The sequence below is a fragment of the Magallana gigas genome, chromosome 5 (genome assembly GCF_963853765.1).
Source record: "Magallana gigas chromosome 5, xbMagGiga1.1, whole genome shotgun sequence".
Classification (NCBI taxonomy): Eukaryota; Metazoa; Mollusca; class Bivalvia; order Ostreida; family Ostreidae; genus Magallana; species Magallana gigas.
Window position 1 is genome coordinate 43,018,118 of NC_088857.1, and position 15,709 is coordinate 43,033,826.

General features: G+C 34.2%; 1 protein-coding gene across 1 annotated transcript; it reads right to left on the reverse strand.

The window, feature by feature from the left end:
* Positions 1-5,967: 5,967 nt before the first annotated feature.
* Positions 5,968-9,903, reverse strand: LOC105337639 (retrovirus-related Pol polyprotein from transposon 297). Its single transcript, XM_066085246.1, has one exon. It carries the CDS (start codon positions 9,901-9,903, stop codon positions 5,968-5,970), a length of 3,936 nt encoding a protein of 1,311 aa, XP_065941318.1.
* Positions 9,904-15,709: the final 5,806 nt, after the last annotated feature.

Genomic DNA, 15,709 nt, shown 5'->3' on the forward strand with positions numbered 1-15,709 from the left:
CAAGAAAAGTTTATATTTACAAGACCTTTGATATCAGGAAAAAAGGGTTTGCCTCGAAAATTAGAATTCTAAAGTCTTTTATCTGTAGCCCTTTACTGAGGGATATTTTATCAACGGTTATAGAAGTAATTTTTTTTATCTTACAGTTATGTATCAAAGCAATGTAATGATTTTATCATGTGTTACATAATTAGGGGTTTTTAGGGGCCAAATTTCCATAATTTTGCTCACCAATATCTCAGAAAGGAAAAATATTTTGAAATGCAGTATAGGAAAAAAAGTTACTCAAAATGATGTTCTTAATAATGCAATTTTCAAAATTTCGTCAAACGGCCACTATAAGGAGCTAAGGGATCAGCCCCTGAAACGTTCTTTCCAATATATCTCAAGAACGGTAACAAATTTCTGAACACTTGTTGAACAAAATGTGTTCAGATTTAAATGACATTTTATTTGATATCAAGAAAAAGGGCCTGGCCCCGCAAATTACGGAACTTAAGGGCTCTAAAATTTTTCATCTCTAGCTCTTTCCTGGGGGAAATTTAATGAAAGGCTAAAGAAGCAAATATGTTTATTTTACAGTTAAGTATCCAAGTAATGTAATGATTTATTCATGTGTTATGTAATTAGGATTATTTAGGGGTCAAGAGTCGATAAACTATAACCACCTATATCTCAATACGGAAAATATTTTGAAATGCAGTATAGTAGAAATGATGCTCAAAATGATGTACTTTACAAAATGCAACCTTCAAAATTTGGTTCAGCGGCTCCAATAAGGAGATAAGGAACTGGCCCCTAAAACTTTTTTTTCTCAGATATCTCAAGAACGGTGACGTATTTCTAAACACTTTTTGAACAAAGCTCTTATCCCTGAAACAAAATAGTATCTAGCCCTTAAAATGTAGACCCTGCTTTTCTATTCTAAATCATGTTTAGCTGTTAAATAGCAAAATCAAGATCGAACATATATCTCAAATTCTCAAATCAGACGGAAGACTCCTCATTGCTCGCAGCGAGATTGTGTCTAGTTTGATATATTTTTTATTTTTATTTTAGGTTATTGCTGGGCATGGTACAAACGACTACGAGGAGGTAATGCTTATTTACACATCCTATAACGATTTTAATCATTTCACTTGATAAATTAGACTTAAAATGGGTACTTTCCTTGTTGATATGTATGCATAAAAAGCATGCTGCATGTTAAATTAAATTAAGTAAAACGCGTCGTACGCTAGTCGATTTGAGATGAATAAGAGTTTGTAAGGATAGTCATAAACGGTTAGATATTTTAAGTTATTTACCTTAATAACAAACTTTGAACTGTTCCCATTCTGGATACAAATCTATTGTTAAGTTTTTGACCACGCATGGATAAAAAGTACATGTATATGTCCTTTTCGTGTCATGTCTATTTTTTTATTGAATTTTCTGATCTCATTTTTTTTAAATCCATTAATTTTACCTATCTATTTGTGTTTTTTTCATGAGTTATGTACAATGTCATGTGATTGTTTTAATAAAGGATTTGTTTCTTTCTAGACACCTGGAATGCAAGAACGTCAAAGTAACATTCAACACGCAACTGCCCATGTATGTTCGATGTTTTTTTTTCAAAAAATTGTACTGTTTGGCAAAAAAAAGAGTTTTAGTTTTAAATACGAGGCGTTTCGATATCTGTTTCAAATATTCAGTTAAGGGTAAAATTTTTAATTTTAACGATCTAAAAAAGTATTAAAAAAATAATCTATATTTCATAAGATGTAAGATTACTATATCAGATAATATTATCTTATATTATTATGATATAATAGATATACTACATAATATGAAGATGTACGATATTTTTCTGACATGTATGACGTAGTAATATATTCTGATATTTTAAAGTTTTTCTAATAACAAAAATATTGCAGCATTAAATCTAAATAATGATTCTAATTTTCCAGTTATTGTTATAGAAGTTACAAGGAGAAAGTAACAAATCAAATAATACATTTTAAGCATCTTGTAAGTAAATATGAAGCATAGATTGTCCAAATGATTGTACAAAAAGATCAAATAATGCTAGACAGCTCTTTGTGTTTTAAAAGGTAAGAGTGGGTAAGAGGGCAAAGGAAGAACCCCTTCAAAGATCATTTCGAAATTCAACTAAAGACTAAGAGCACATTGTTAGCAAAACAAATTTACACAGAATGCCTACATTAAATTCTAGATAAACAGGTTATATCATACTTAATATTATTTGAAACATGGAGACTGCGAGCAGAGAACACAGTTCAGCACCTAACATTTTTTTCTTTTGAGTTATCAGAAAAATTATGTGTATTATTCTGCTTCTGAAACACTTATTATTATTTCTTCACGCACCTTCTTGCAAGGGGAATATAGCGCTACTGCTGTGCGTTTATGTGTACATTGTATGTATGTGTGCCCATTTTCAGTTTTTTAGTTAAATTCAAAGAAAACCCTCTCATGATCGTTCATAAAACTTTGTACACTTCTTAGTGCATAGTACACAGACAAATCCTATTGATTTTCAAGTCCATTGATTAAGTATTTTTGAATTATCGTAAAAAACTGAATATAAAAGAGCAATTTTGGGTAAGACATTTCCGATAGTTTTATGAACGACCTGAAGTAAATAACTACCGTATGCAGTTCTAATCAACAACTTGATATATAGGGGGGAATGAAATCTAGCAAAGGTAACAACAAACGTTATTTTTAGTAACGAAGGGTTAAAAAATAGTTAAAACTTGAATCGGATAAGAGATTAAAGTCATCTGATTTACATCAAAACAAGCAGTCTAATTTCTAACAATTTTTCCCGTGTTACTTAAAATCGAACTAGTGCAAAATTTAGAGTACACATTGACAGATTTTGCAAAATTTATAACTGGAAAATTGTTTCATATTAATAATAGCTGCACATCTAATACTATATGGTATGGGTTGGTGTAGGAAAAGCACCTACAATCGTTAATTAGAGCAAATTACAGATTCATAATGCTTAATGGGCTATATAATAATGAATGCCACTAAATGATTTTAAATTATTGAACTTTTAAGCTTATGTGTTGAGTTTCTGCTTGGAATAGGAAAATTGTACAACACGTCATTGTGAACCCCCCCCCCCCCCCTCCCCCCTCTCCCACTTCTATTTATACACCACAAGGCCTGGGGATATGGATAAAAAAGAAAATATGAATTCAAAGAGGTTTTAAAAATATGAATAATTGTGTCAAATTTATTCTGATCTGATACATTTACATGCATTTTCTCAAATAATACATTCTCGTCTTCAATAATTCATGTCGCGAGGGGATCCTCCGTCTAGCGATGCCCTTACTTTTGAAAAGTTAGCGATTCAACAAAACATGTAAAATTCTGACATTCGTATTATAGTGATTTTTTTATTTCAAATATCGAATTGAATTTGTTTTATAACAAGTATGACGGCATTAATAATGTATGACATGAATATACCTCTGATGGTGTTTTAATCAAAAGTTGTAAATTAAAAAAAAATATGGATGTATTTAAAAAAGCAGAATAAAATTGTCATATATTAAAACCCATTTTTAGTGACTACATACATAAGTGAAACGCTCTTCAGCTTTATATGAATATTAGTTTTATTTTAATATCATAATTTCATGAAAGCTTCTTTGCATATTTTTATATTGTAGAACGATGGAACCTTTCGGCAACAAGAAGTGAGTATCTGTATTTGTAGATAGATAGATAGATAGATAGATAGATAGATAGATAGATAGATAGATAGATAGATAGATAGATAGATAGATAGCAATTAATAAAAATGTTAATGAGACCCGCGTGATTAGTTTGATTATAAAAAAAACAAGAAGACTGAAATCTTTATTTGAAGTTTGTTTGGTTTGATAACAGATTTCTAATTTCCAACCTCTGGATTCACGTATTCCTAGAGATAGGGATAGTAGTCAGACCACCCCTAAGGTAAAATATCTTCATTGATTTAAAGTTATTGTTTAAAAAAAACGTATATAAAAATTGATATAAAAACACAAATGAGCTTTACAATTGTTATGCATTATAACTTTTACAACTACAACAAAGAAAATCAACAAACAAGAGGCCAATGGGCCACATCGCTCACTTGATGAAAAATAGGTTTGATAAAATCTGCTTAATGGAGTCATAATACAAACTGTTAAGACAATGTAGTAAAATACATGTAAATTCTGTATAAATAAAACTCCATATTTGTTCACCCTTTATATTCTTATGTTTTATAATCAAGTCCCTTCTCTAACAGGATGATTTTATACTTATATCAGCTGTAGAGCATTGCCGTTCTCAAAAAGATCGTAAACAAAATTAATGTTTATATATGGGATATAAACCTACATCAAACTCTGAACCCCTTGTGAGGCCAAGGGATCGTTCAGGGACCAAAGTCTAAACAACTTTAAAGATCAACAAAATGTCAAAATGTTTGCATATAAGTAAAACCATATATAGCTTTTCAGTTTTTGTAAATAATTAAAATGTTTCCTATGTAAAATTTTCCAATTGGATTTCCAATGTGGTCCCACCCTACTCCTCAAGATATACAAAATAATAATGCAAAAAAAACTCGTACTTCATGAGCCTGCTAACAAAACAAGAGCCTTTTGGTTTCGTCGAGCAAGCATAGTATGAAGCATTTGTAAAACCGGCGGAGTTGACAAAATCAGTAAAACTGTTGTATTGGTGCGAGGTGATAATATTATCAAGCGTTCATTTTTAGCTTACTTGTACTGAAAGCCCAAGTGAACTTTTCTGATCACATTTTGTCTGTCGTCCGTATGCCTGTCCGTCTGCAATCTTTTCACATTTTTAACATCTTCTCTAGAACCACTGGGCCAATTTAAACCAAACTTAGCACAAAGCACTCTTAGGCAGAGGGAATTCAAAGTTGTAAAAATTTAGGACCATGCCCTTTTACATATGGAGATAATAAGAATTATAAAAAAAATTGAGAAATGTTCTAAAATCTTTTCCTTAAGAACCGTTTGGCCAGAAAAACTGAGACTCATGTGAAAGCATCTTCAAGAAGTTTAAATTCAAAGTTGTGAAAATCATGCCCCCTGGTGGTAGGGTGGGGCCACAATGGGGTTTGAATTTTTTCCATGGGAATATAAAGAGTAAATCTAAAAAAAATCTTCTCGGAAAAGAATCAGCTAGGAAAGCTGTTACTTATGTGAAGGTAATGGATATTCATAGCTGTGAACATCATGACTTCCAGGTGAAGGATGGGGCCACAAAATGGGGGGGGGGGGGATGGGTTGGTGTATAATTGTTTACTTAAAAATATATAGAGAAACACTTAACCAATCTCCTTCTCATCAACCATTTGGCCAGAAAGCTGAAACTTGTATGGAAGTACAACTGTACTTTATATAGTGTTGATGCAATTATGTGAAAATCATGATACTCGGTGATAGGGTGGAGCAACATGGGGGGGTGGTCAAATTTTACATAGGAAATTATAGAGTAAACCTTTAAAAATCTTCTCAAAAACAAATCAGCAAGGAGAAATAAAGAGTAAATCTTATAAATTCTTCTCAGAAACTAATCAGCAAGGAAAGCTGTAACTTATGAAGAAAATGAAGGATGGTGTATTGTCTTTCATCTAGACAACGTTTAACATAACGACCAACACCGCCATGTGTCTTTTCTAGAATGCTCTTTTATTGTCACACTATACACATGATACACAAAAACATGCATGGTCGACCCGACCAATTCCGGATAACACAAATTACATCACATCCCCCCTCTTTACTTACCATGAAAATCACACACATTTAAGTTTTAGAGTTTCTTAAAATTCAAAATTGTTTCTTCAAAATTATAATCAATTGGATTTCATAAGTAATATTTTTTTTTTTTATAAACAAATAGTAGACGTACAAACATGAACACAAGTACATCAAGTTATTTCACATATTCTGATAGGTAGGCGGGTGGTCTCGAGATTCTTCCTGATCTGGTTACCGAGGGTTTGCTGTTTGCCACGGGATTTTCCTGACTTGAATGTGGGGTATTAACATTGGACACATCATCAGAATTTTCACTTTCACTTGGTACAGATTCACTCAATTGTGGTTCAACTTCTGGGGGTAACATCTGGAAGTTGGTTTCCCGCGATTTCAATATCTGGCTACGGTTCCTCCGAAGAGCTCTTCCATGTTGGTTCAATATGCTGTATGAACGGTTTCCAAGGTTCTGTTGAATGACTCCTGGTTCCCAATTTCGATTTTCTGGATTCTGCATACGAATGATCTCTCTCTCTTCAATGTGCGGTAGTTTAGAACAGGTTCGGTCATGAAAATATTTCTGTTTCATCTGACGAAGTTGAAGTTTGGAGAGTTGAGATTCCAAAGGTTTTGGCTCCAACCATGTTCGAGTTGTAGGAATCTTTGAACGAAGACTTCTGTTCATCAACAGCTGTGCGGGTGATTTTCCAATTCCATCAATAGGTGTATTTCTGTACTCTAAGAGAGCAATATTTGGATCACTGTTGCTCTCTTCTGCCTTTTTGAGCAAGTTTTTAATGGTCTGGATGCAGCGCTCTGCCTGACCATTCGAACGTGGATAACGAGGGCTTGATGTTCTGTGTGCAAATTCCCAATCCGATGCAAAACACTTAAACTCATGGCAACTAAATTGCGGTCCATTGTCTGAAAATAGTTCTAGTGGTATGCCATTTCTAGCGAATACTGTTTTGCATGCTGCAATGGTAGATCGGGCTCGTAAATCTGGAAGTGGTATGATGTCTGGGTATTTCGAGTAATAATCCACCAATAACAAATAGTCTTTGCCCTTGAAATGAAAAATGTCTGCTCCAACCTTTGTCCAAGGAGTATTCGGTATTTCATGTGGAATTAGAGGTTGTTTGATGTTTGATTTTCGGAACGAGTTGCACACTCCACAAGACTGAATTAACTGTTCTATGTCAAAGTTCATGTTCGGCCAAAATATTATGTTCCTGGCTCTCTGCTTAGTTTTCACGATACCAAGGTGAGGTTCATGCAGTTTGGTAAGCATCTGGCGCTGCAGTGATGATGGTATCATTACAGACTGTCCCTTGTACAATAGTCCATTCAGGACGGTAATTTCACCACGGTAGTTCCAGAACATCCTGACACAAGTTGGAACTTGATCACGAGTCTCAGGCCATCCTACTCTAACAATGTCTGCTAATGTTTGAAACTGTTCATCGGCTTCTGTGGCATCCTTCAATTCTTGAAGCTTTTTCTCTGTCATTGGAAGTTCTTGTTCAATAAAGTTCACATCAATGTCCTCATCTACTAATGTCTCTTTGCACTCTTTCAAGAATGCTCTACTCAAAGCATCGGATATAAACATTTCTTTTCCAGGTACATATTTCAGTTGTACATCATAGCGCTGTAAACGCATCAGCATTCTCTGTAGTCTTGGAGTAGCTTGGTATAATGGTTTGCGATGAATTGCTAACAACGGTTTGTGATCTGTTTCTATGGTAATCGAACGACCGTAAATATAATGGTGAAACTTTTCACATCCATATATAACTGCCAGCATCTCGCGTTCTATTTGTGCGTACCTCTGTTGAGTTTCAGTAAGAGCTCGTGAGGCATAAGCGACTGGTTGCCCATTTTGTAACAATACAGCACCCAATCCTTTGCAGCTAGCATCAACGGAAATTGTGACGTCCTTCTCAAGGTCATATATCTTTAGCACAGGGGCTTGTGTCAGTATTTCTTTTAATCTAGCAAAACTGTCAACTTGTTCCTTTTCCCAGTGCCATACAACATCATTTTTGGTAAGTATCCGGAGTGGTTCCGAAACATCTGCTAAGTTTGGAATGAATTTGGACGCATACTGCACTAGTCCCAGGAATCTGCGGACACCTTGTATGTCTGTTGGTTCCGGCATATTCACAATGGCCCGTACTTTCTCCGGATCCACCTTGAGTCCATCTTTCCCAATAATGTGACCGACGTACTTTACTTCAGGTACTCTAAGTTCAACTTTGTCCCTGTTGAGTTTGAGTCCTACTTTACGACAGCGTTCCAGCATGCGAATAAGGTTTTCATCATGTTCCGCGTTGCTTTCTCCATGTACCAGTATATCGTCCACTAAACACTCAACACCAGGTAAGTCTGAAAATAGTTCCTGTACACGTTTTGAAAACACTTCTGAAGCTGACGAGATTCCAAAAGGAAGTCTCAGGTACCGGTATCTACCGAATGGTGTATTGAAGGTAAGTGCTTTAGAACTTTCCTCATCGAGCTGAATATGCCAAAAGCCATGTGTGGCATCAAATCTTGAGAAGACTTTGGCATTAGGCAGTCGTTCAATAATTTCTTCTACTGTCACTAGATGATAATGTTCTCTTTTAATGTGCTGATTCAAATCTTTTGGATCCACACATATGCGAATTTTTCCTGGTTTGCGTACTGTCACCATACTGTTGACCCAATCTGTTGGACCATCTTGTTTCGTTATCACGCCCAGATCTTCCATTCGCTTTAATTCATCTTGTACAGGTTTAAGTAACGCTGCGGGTATTTTCCTTGGTGGGTGAACCACTGGGTTTGCACTTTTGTGTATTTCAATGTGGTACTTTCCTGGTAGTTTTCCTAAACCACTAAAAATATCTGCATACTGTTCGATTAATTTATCTTTTGACATACACACATCCTTGTCTATTGACTCTGCTGGTATGTGTTGTATTAATCCCAAACGAGCACATGTTTCTTTAGAAAGGATAGGAGTGCTTCCCTTGTTTGTGACATAAAACGGAAGTGTATGTTCCACTTTACGAATGCGGCATCTAATGTCAACTTTTCCATCTGGTTTCATGACATCACCATTGTAGGTAATCAGGTTCACGTTCACACTCTGTAAGTGTTTCCGAGAAATCTGTAGCGAGTTGAATACATTTCGCGGTATTATGTTTGCTTGAGCCCCTGTATCCAGCTTGAATGTAACTGGTACATTGTTAATAGTCACAGATTCTGTCCACGGTAGCTCTTCATGAATACTGTCCACACTCACTGTGCCAAGGTATAGGTCCTCTTCCGTTTCCTCTAGCGAATGTACACTTGACTTAGATCCAGTCTTGCAATATTTAGCATAATGATTTGGGCTTTTACACTTGTAACAGAGTTTGTTGTATGCAAAGCATTTTCCCTTCTGATGTTGTCTACCACATCTGCCACATGGTTTGCCTGTGTGCGTACTTTGGACATTGGCTTTCTGTTTTCTGTGAGTCTCACTACTATTGTGCTGTTTTTCATGGTTATGCTTCTTGGATACAGCGTGAGCGGATACAGCTGCCACTGGTTCTTGGTGTAAGGTCTTCAACTGATGTTCTGATAATTCAGATGCTCTGCATATGTCTATACATTTAACGAGTGTTAAATCTGCTTCTCGCAAGAGTCTCGCTCTGCATGCTTCATTCGATATACCACATACTATTCTGTCCCGAATTAGCGACTCTTTCAAATCCCCGAATTCACACTGTAATGCTTTGTTTTTCAAATCTGTGACATAGTTATCAATAGTCTCATGAGTTTCTTGTTTACGTGTGAAAAATATGTGACGTACATATGTCAAATTCTTACGTGGTTCGACGTAATCCTGGAAGCATTGAATCAATACATCTAATTTATCTACATCCTCCTCCGGAATGTTGAATGTATTATAAATGCGTCTCGCTTCAACACCAGCAACATGTAAAAACGTAGCAACTTGTACCTTGCCTGCTTTCTCGTCGATTCCCGATGCGATCAAGTATAGGCGAAATCCTTGCAGCCATTCTTTCCAATTTTCGGCCAAGTTCCCTTCAAAACTTAGGTGCGACGGAGGTTTTAACTGCTCCATAACTCAGTGACTGTTCACTTCTGACACCATGTATTGTCTTTCATCTAGACAACGTTTAACATAACGACCAACACCGCCATGTGTCTTTTCTAGAATGCTCTTTTATTGTCACACTATACACATGATACACAAAAACATGCATGGTCGACCCGACCAATTCCGGATAACACAAATTACATCACAGATGGGGCCACAATGGGGGGGGGGGGTGGGGGGGGGGGGGTTGGTGTCCAATTTTTTACCTAAGAATATAGATTAAAACTTAACCAATCTCCTTTTCATTAACCATTTGGCCAGAAAAGCTGAAATTTGTATGGAAGTACTTTATGTAGTGTTGATGCAATTGTGTGAAAATCATGATACTCGGTGATAGGGTGGAGCCACAAAAGGGGAGGGGGAATCAAATTTTACCTAGGAATTTATAGATTAAACTTTTAAAAATCTTCTCAAAAAATCAGCAAGGATAAATTAAACTTACGTGGAAGTATCCTCACGTAAAAATCGTGACCCGCAGGGGTAGGATTGGGCCACAATTTGGGGGAGGGGGTCAAAACATTTACATAGGAATTTATAGAGAAAAGTCTCTCAAAATCTTCTTCACAACAATCATCCTATAAAGCTAAAACTTGTTTTGAAGCATCCTCAAGCAGTGAAGATTCAAGATAAAGAAAAAATCATGACCCTCTGAGGTATGGTTGGGCCAAAATAGGAGTCAAATATTTCATAGGAATATAAAGAGTAAATCTTAAAAATTCTTCTCAGAAACTAATCAGCCAGGAAAGCTGTAACTTATGAAGAAGCATTCTCAGGTCCTGTAGATTCACAATTGTGAAAATCATTGACCACAGGGATAGAGTGGGGCCACAATAGGGGGTCAACTTTTGACTTATGAATAATATTCATAGGAAAAGGTCTTAAAAAATGTTCTTCTCAAAACCAATCAGCCTAAAAATCTGAAACTTGTGATGAAGCATCGTCAGGTAATGAAGATTCATGTTTGTTCAAGTCATGATTCCGCGTACGATGGGATCAAAACAAGGGGGGGGTTAGAATATATATATATATATATATATATATATATATATATATATATATATATATATATATATATATATATATATATATATATATATATATGGAGGAAGAAAAAATTTAAATCTTTCACTAAAAAACCATTTATCTAGAAAAGCTGTAACTTAAGTAAAAGCAACTTCAGTTAGTGTATATTCAAATTCGTTAAAATCAAAATCTTGAGAAATAGGGTGGGGCCACATTAGGGATCCAGTTGTACAAAGGAAATCATTTTAATATTTCACAAAAGCTGAAATGTTACTATACATGATTATGGGTTTACTTATATGCAAGCACTTTGACCTATTGCCGATTCTTTAAAATTGTTTTGACTTTGTCTACTGGACTAATCTTTGGCCTCACATGGGGTTCAGTGTTTGATGTAGGTCTTAATCCCGTATATAAACAATTGTATGGGATCTTTTTGAAAACTGCAATGCTCAACGTGTGATATGTGCTATGACTATAAAATCATCCTGTTAGAAAATTAAAGGGACTTGATTAAAAACATAAGAATATCCGGGAAGGTGGGGAGTATTTACACAGGATCTACATATATTATACCACATTGTCCAGAAATTTCGTATTATGGCTCCATTAAGCTGATTTTATCATGCCTAATGTTGCTCTTGTGAGTGATGAGGCCCATTGGCTTTTTGTTTAAAACGTCTGTTTGTTTTCAAAACTCATTCTAAATGATTTAAGTCTATGTATTCAGAACTATTTTATGAAATATCACGCAACGGGCTCTTTGACTTTAGCTCACCTGAGCTGAAAGTCAAGGTAAGCTTTTCTGATCACATTTTGTCTGTCTTCCATTTGTCTGTAGTAAACATTGCGCATTGTCAACATCTTCTCTAGAACCACTGGGCCAGTTTAACCAAATTTGACACAAAGCACCCTGAGGCATATGGAATTCAACGTTGTAAAAATTAAGGATCACACTCTCTTTCAAGGGGAAATTATTAGAATAATAATTTTGAGAAATTTTCAAAAAGTTTTTTTTCAGGAAACATTTGGCCAGAAAAGCTGAAACTTTCGTGAGATTATTCAAAGTTGTGAAAAATCATGACTTCCGGGGGTAGGATGGGGCCACAATTGGTATCAATTTTTTTTACCATAGGAATAAATAGAGATAAATGTATTCGTAAACAATCGTCGTCTAAAGAACCATTTGGTCGGGAAAACTGTAATTTTTGAGGTACCATCCTCAGGTCAAGTAGATTTGAAGATTTGAATGTCTTATGGCCACATGGTCTCTATATATTTAAGGTCTTCCGTTTTCCAACGGAAGACCTTATTGTATTCGTTCGGTTTCTTTTTCCCTATTATTATTTTGTTTTCTTACAAAATTGAAACTTTCAGATCTAATAGATATTAATCCGAACTTAATATACATTTTTTTTATTTTAATGGCGTCATTTCCGTTCTTGAGAAAATGACATTTTAGCGATTTTCAGAGGGTCGGCTTGAAATTGAGTTCAAACTTTCAGGGATTGTAGATAAGAGATTGTAGATGTGCAATTTGGCATTCATATTTGTCATGCTCAAAAGGCGTTGAAGCTCGCCTGGTCCCGAAAATTGAGACAAAAAAAGACGTAATTTTTCATGGTTTTCTTAGTTTAGGTCTTTTCTGAAAAATATTTTGTTTACACATTTAATGCAAGAAAAGTTTATATTTACAAGACCTTTGATATCAGGAAAAAAGGGTTTGCCTCGAAAATTAGAATTCTAAAGTCTTTTATCTGTAGCCCTTTACTGAGGGATATTTTATCAACGGTTATAGAAGTAATTTTTTTTATCTTACAGTTATGTATCAAAGCAATGTAATGATTTTATCATGTGTTACATAATTAGGGGTTTTTAGGGGCCAAATTTCCATAATTTTGCTCACCAATATCTCAGAAAGGAAAAATATTTTGAAATGCAGTATAGGAAAAAAAGTTACTCAAAATGATGTTCTTAATAATGCAATTTTCAAAATTTCGTCAAACGGCCACTATAAGGAGTTAAGGGATCAGCCCCTGAAACGTTCTTTCCAATATATCTCAAGAACGGTAACAAATTTCTGAACACTTGTTGAACAAAATGTGTTCAGATTTAAATGACATTTTATTTGATATCAAGAAAAAGGGCCTGGCCCCGCAAATTACGGAACTTAAGGGCTCTAAAATTTTTCATCTGTAGCTCTTTGCTGGGGGAAATTTAATGAAAGGCTAAAGAAGCAAATATGTTTATTTTACAGTTAAGTATCCAAGTAATGTAATGATTTATTCATGTGTTATGTAATTAGGATTATTTAGGGGTCAAGAGTCGATAAACTATAACCACCTATATCTCAATACGGAAAATATTTTGAAATGCAGTATAGTAGAAATGATGCTCAAAATGATGTACTTTATAAAATGCAACCTTCAAAATTTGGTTCAGCGGCTCCAATAAGGAGATAAGGAACTGGCCCCTAAAACTTTTTTTTCTCAGATATCTCAAGAACGGTGACGTATTTCTAAACACTTTTTGAACAAAGCTCTTATCCCTGAAACAAAATAGTATCTAGCCCTTAAAATGTAGACCCTGCTTTTCTATTCTAAATCATGTTTAGCTGTTAAATAGCAAAATCAAGATCGAACATATATCTCAAATTCTCAAATCAGACGGAAGACTCCTCATTGCTCGCAGCGAGATTGTGTCTAGTTTGATATATTTTTTATTTTTATTTTAGGTTATTGCTGGGCATGGTACAAACGACTACGAGGAGGTAATGCTTATTTACACATCCTATAACGATTTTAATCATTTCACTTGATAAATTATACTTAAAATGGGTACTTTCCTTGTTGATATGTATGCATAAAAAGCATGCTGCATGTTAAATTAAATTAAGTAAAACGCGTCGTACGCTAGTCGATTTGAGATGAATAAGAGTTTGTAAGGATAGTCATAAACGGTTAGATATTTTAAGTTATTTACCTTAATAACAAACTTTGAACTGTTCCCATTCTGGATACAAATCTATTGTTAAGTTTTTGACCACGCATGGATAAAAAGTACATGTATATGTCCTTTTCGTGTCATGTCTATTTTTTTATTGAATTTTCTGATCTCATTTTTTTTAAATCCATTAATTTTACCTATCTATTTGTGTTTTTTTCATGAGTTATGTACAATGTCATGTGATTGTTTTAATAAAGGATTTGTTTCTTTCTAGACACCTGGAATGCAAGAACGTCAAAGTAACATTCAACACGCAACTGCCCATGTATGTTCGATGTTTTTTTTTCAAAAAATTGTACTGTTTGGCAAAAAAAAGAGTTTTAGTTTTAAATACGAGGCGTTTCGATATCTGTTTCAAATATTCAGTTAAGGGTAAAATTTTTAATTTTAACGATCTAAAAAAGTATTAAAAAAATAATCTATATTTCATAAGATGTAAGATTACTATATCAGATAATATTATCTTATATTATTATGATATAATAGATATACTACATAATATGAAGATGTACGATATTTTTCTGACATGTATGACGTAGTAATATATTCTGATATTTTAAAGTTTTTCTAATAACAAAAATATTGCAGCATTAAATCTAAATAATGATTCTAATTTTCCAGTTATTGTTATAGAAGTTACAAGGAGAAAGTAACAAATCAAATAATACATTTTAAGCATCTTGTAAGTAAATATGAAGCATAGATTGTCCAAATGATTGTACAAAAAGATCAAATAATGCTAGACAGCTCTTTGTGTTTTAAAAGGTAAGAGTGGGTAAGAGGGCAAAGGAAGAACCCCTTCAAAGATCATTTCGAAATTCAACTAAAGACTAAGAGCACATTGTTAGCAAAACAAATTTACACAGAATGCCTACATTAAATTCTAGATAAACAGGTTATATCATACTTAATATTATTTGAAACATGGAGACTGCGAGCAGAGAACACAGTTCAGCACCTAACATTTTTTTCTTTTGAGTTATCAGAAAAATTATGTGTATTATTCTGCTTCTGAAACACTTATTATTATTTCTTCGCGCACCTTCTTGCAAGGGGAATATAGCGCTACTGCTGTGCGTTTATGTGTACATTGTATGTATGTGTGCCCATTTTCAGTTTTTTAGTTAAATTCAAAGAAAACCCTCTCATGATCGTTCATAAAACTTTGTACACTTCTTAGTGCATAGTACACAGACAAATCCTATTGATTTTCAAGTCCATTGATTAAGTATTTTTGAATTATCGTAAAAAACTGAATATAAAAGAGCAATTTTGGGTAAGACATTTCCGATAGTTTTATGAACGACCTGAAGTAAATAACTACCGTATGCAGTTCTAATCAACAACTTGATATATAGGGGGGAATGAAATCTAGCAAAGGTAACAACAAACGTTATTTTTAGTAACGAAGGGTTAAAAAATAGTTAAAACTTGAATCGGATAAGAGATTAAAGTCATCTGATTTACATCAAAACAAGCAGTCTAATTTCTAACAATTTTTCCCGTGTTACTTAAAATCGAACTAGTGCAAAATTTAGAGTACACATTGACAGATTTTGCAAAATTTATAACTGGAAAATTGTTTCATATTAATAATAGCTGCACATCTAATACTATATGGTATGGGTTGGTGTAGGAAAAGCACCTACAATCGTTAATTAGAGCAAATTACAGATTCATAATGCTTAATGGGCTATATAATAATGAATGCCACTAAATGATTTTAAATTATTGAACTTTT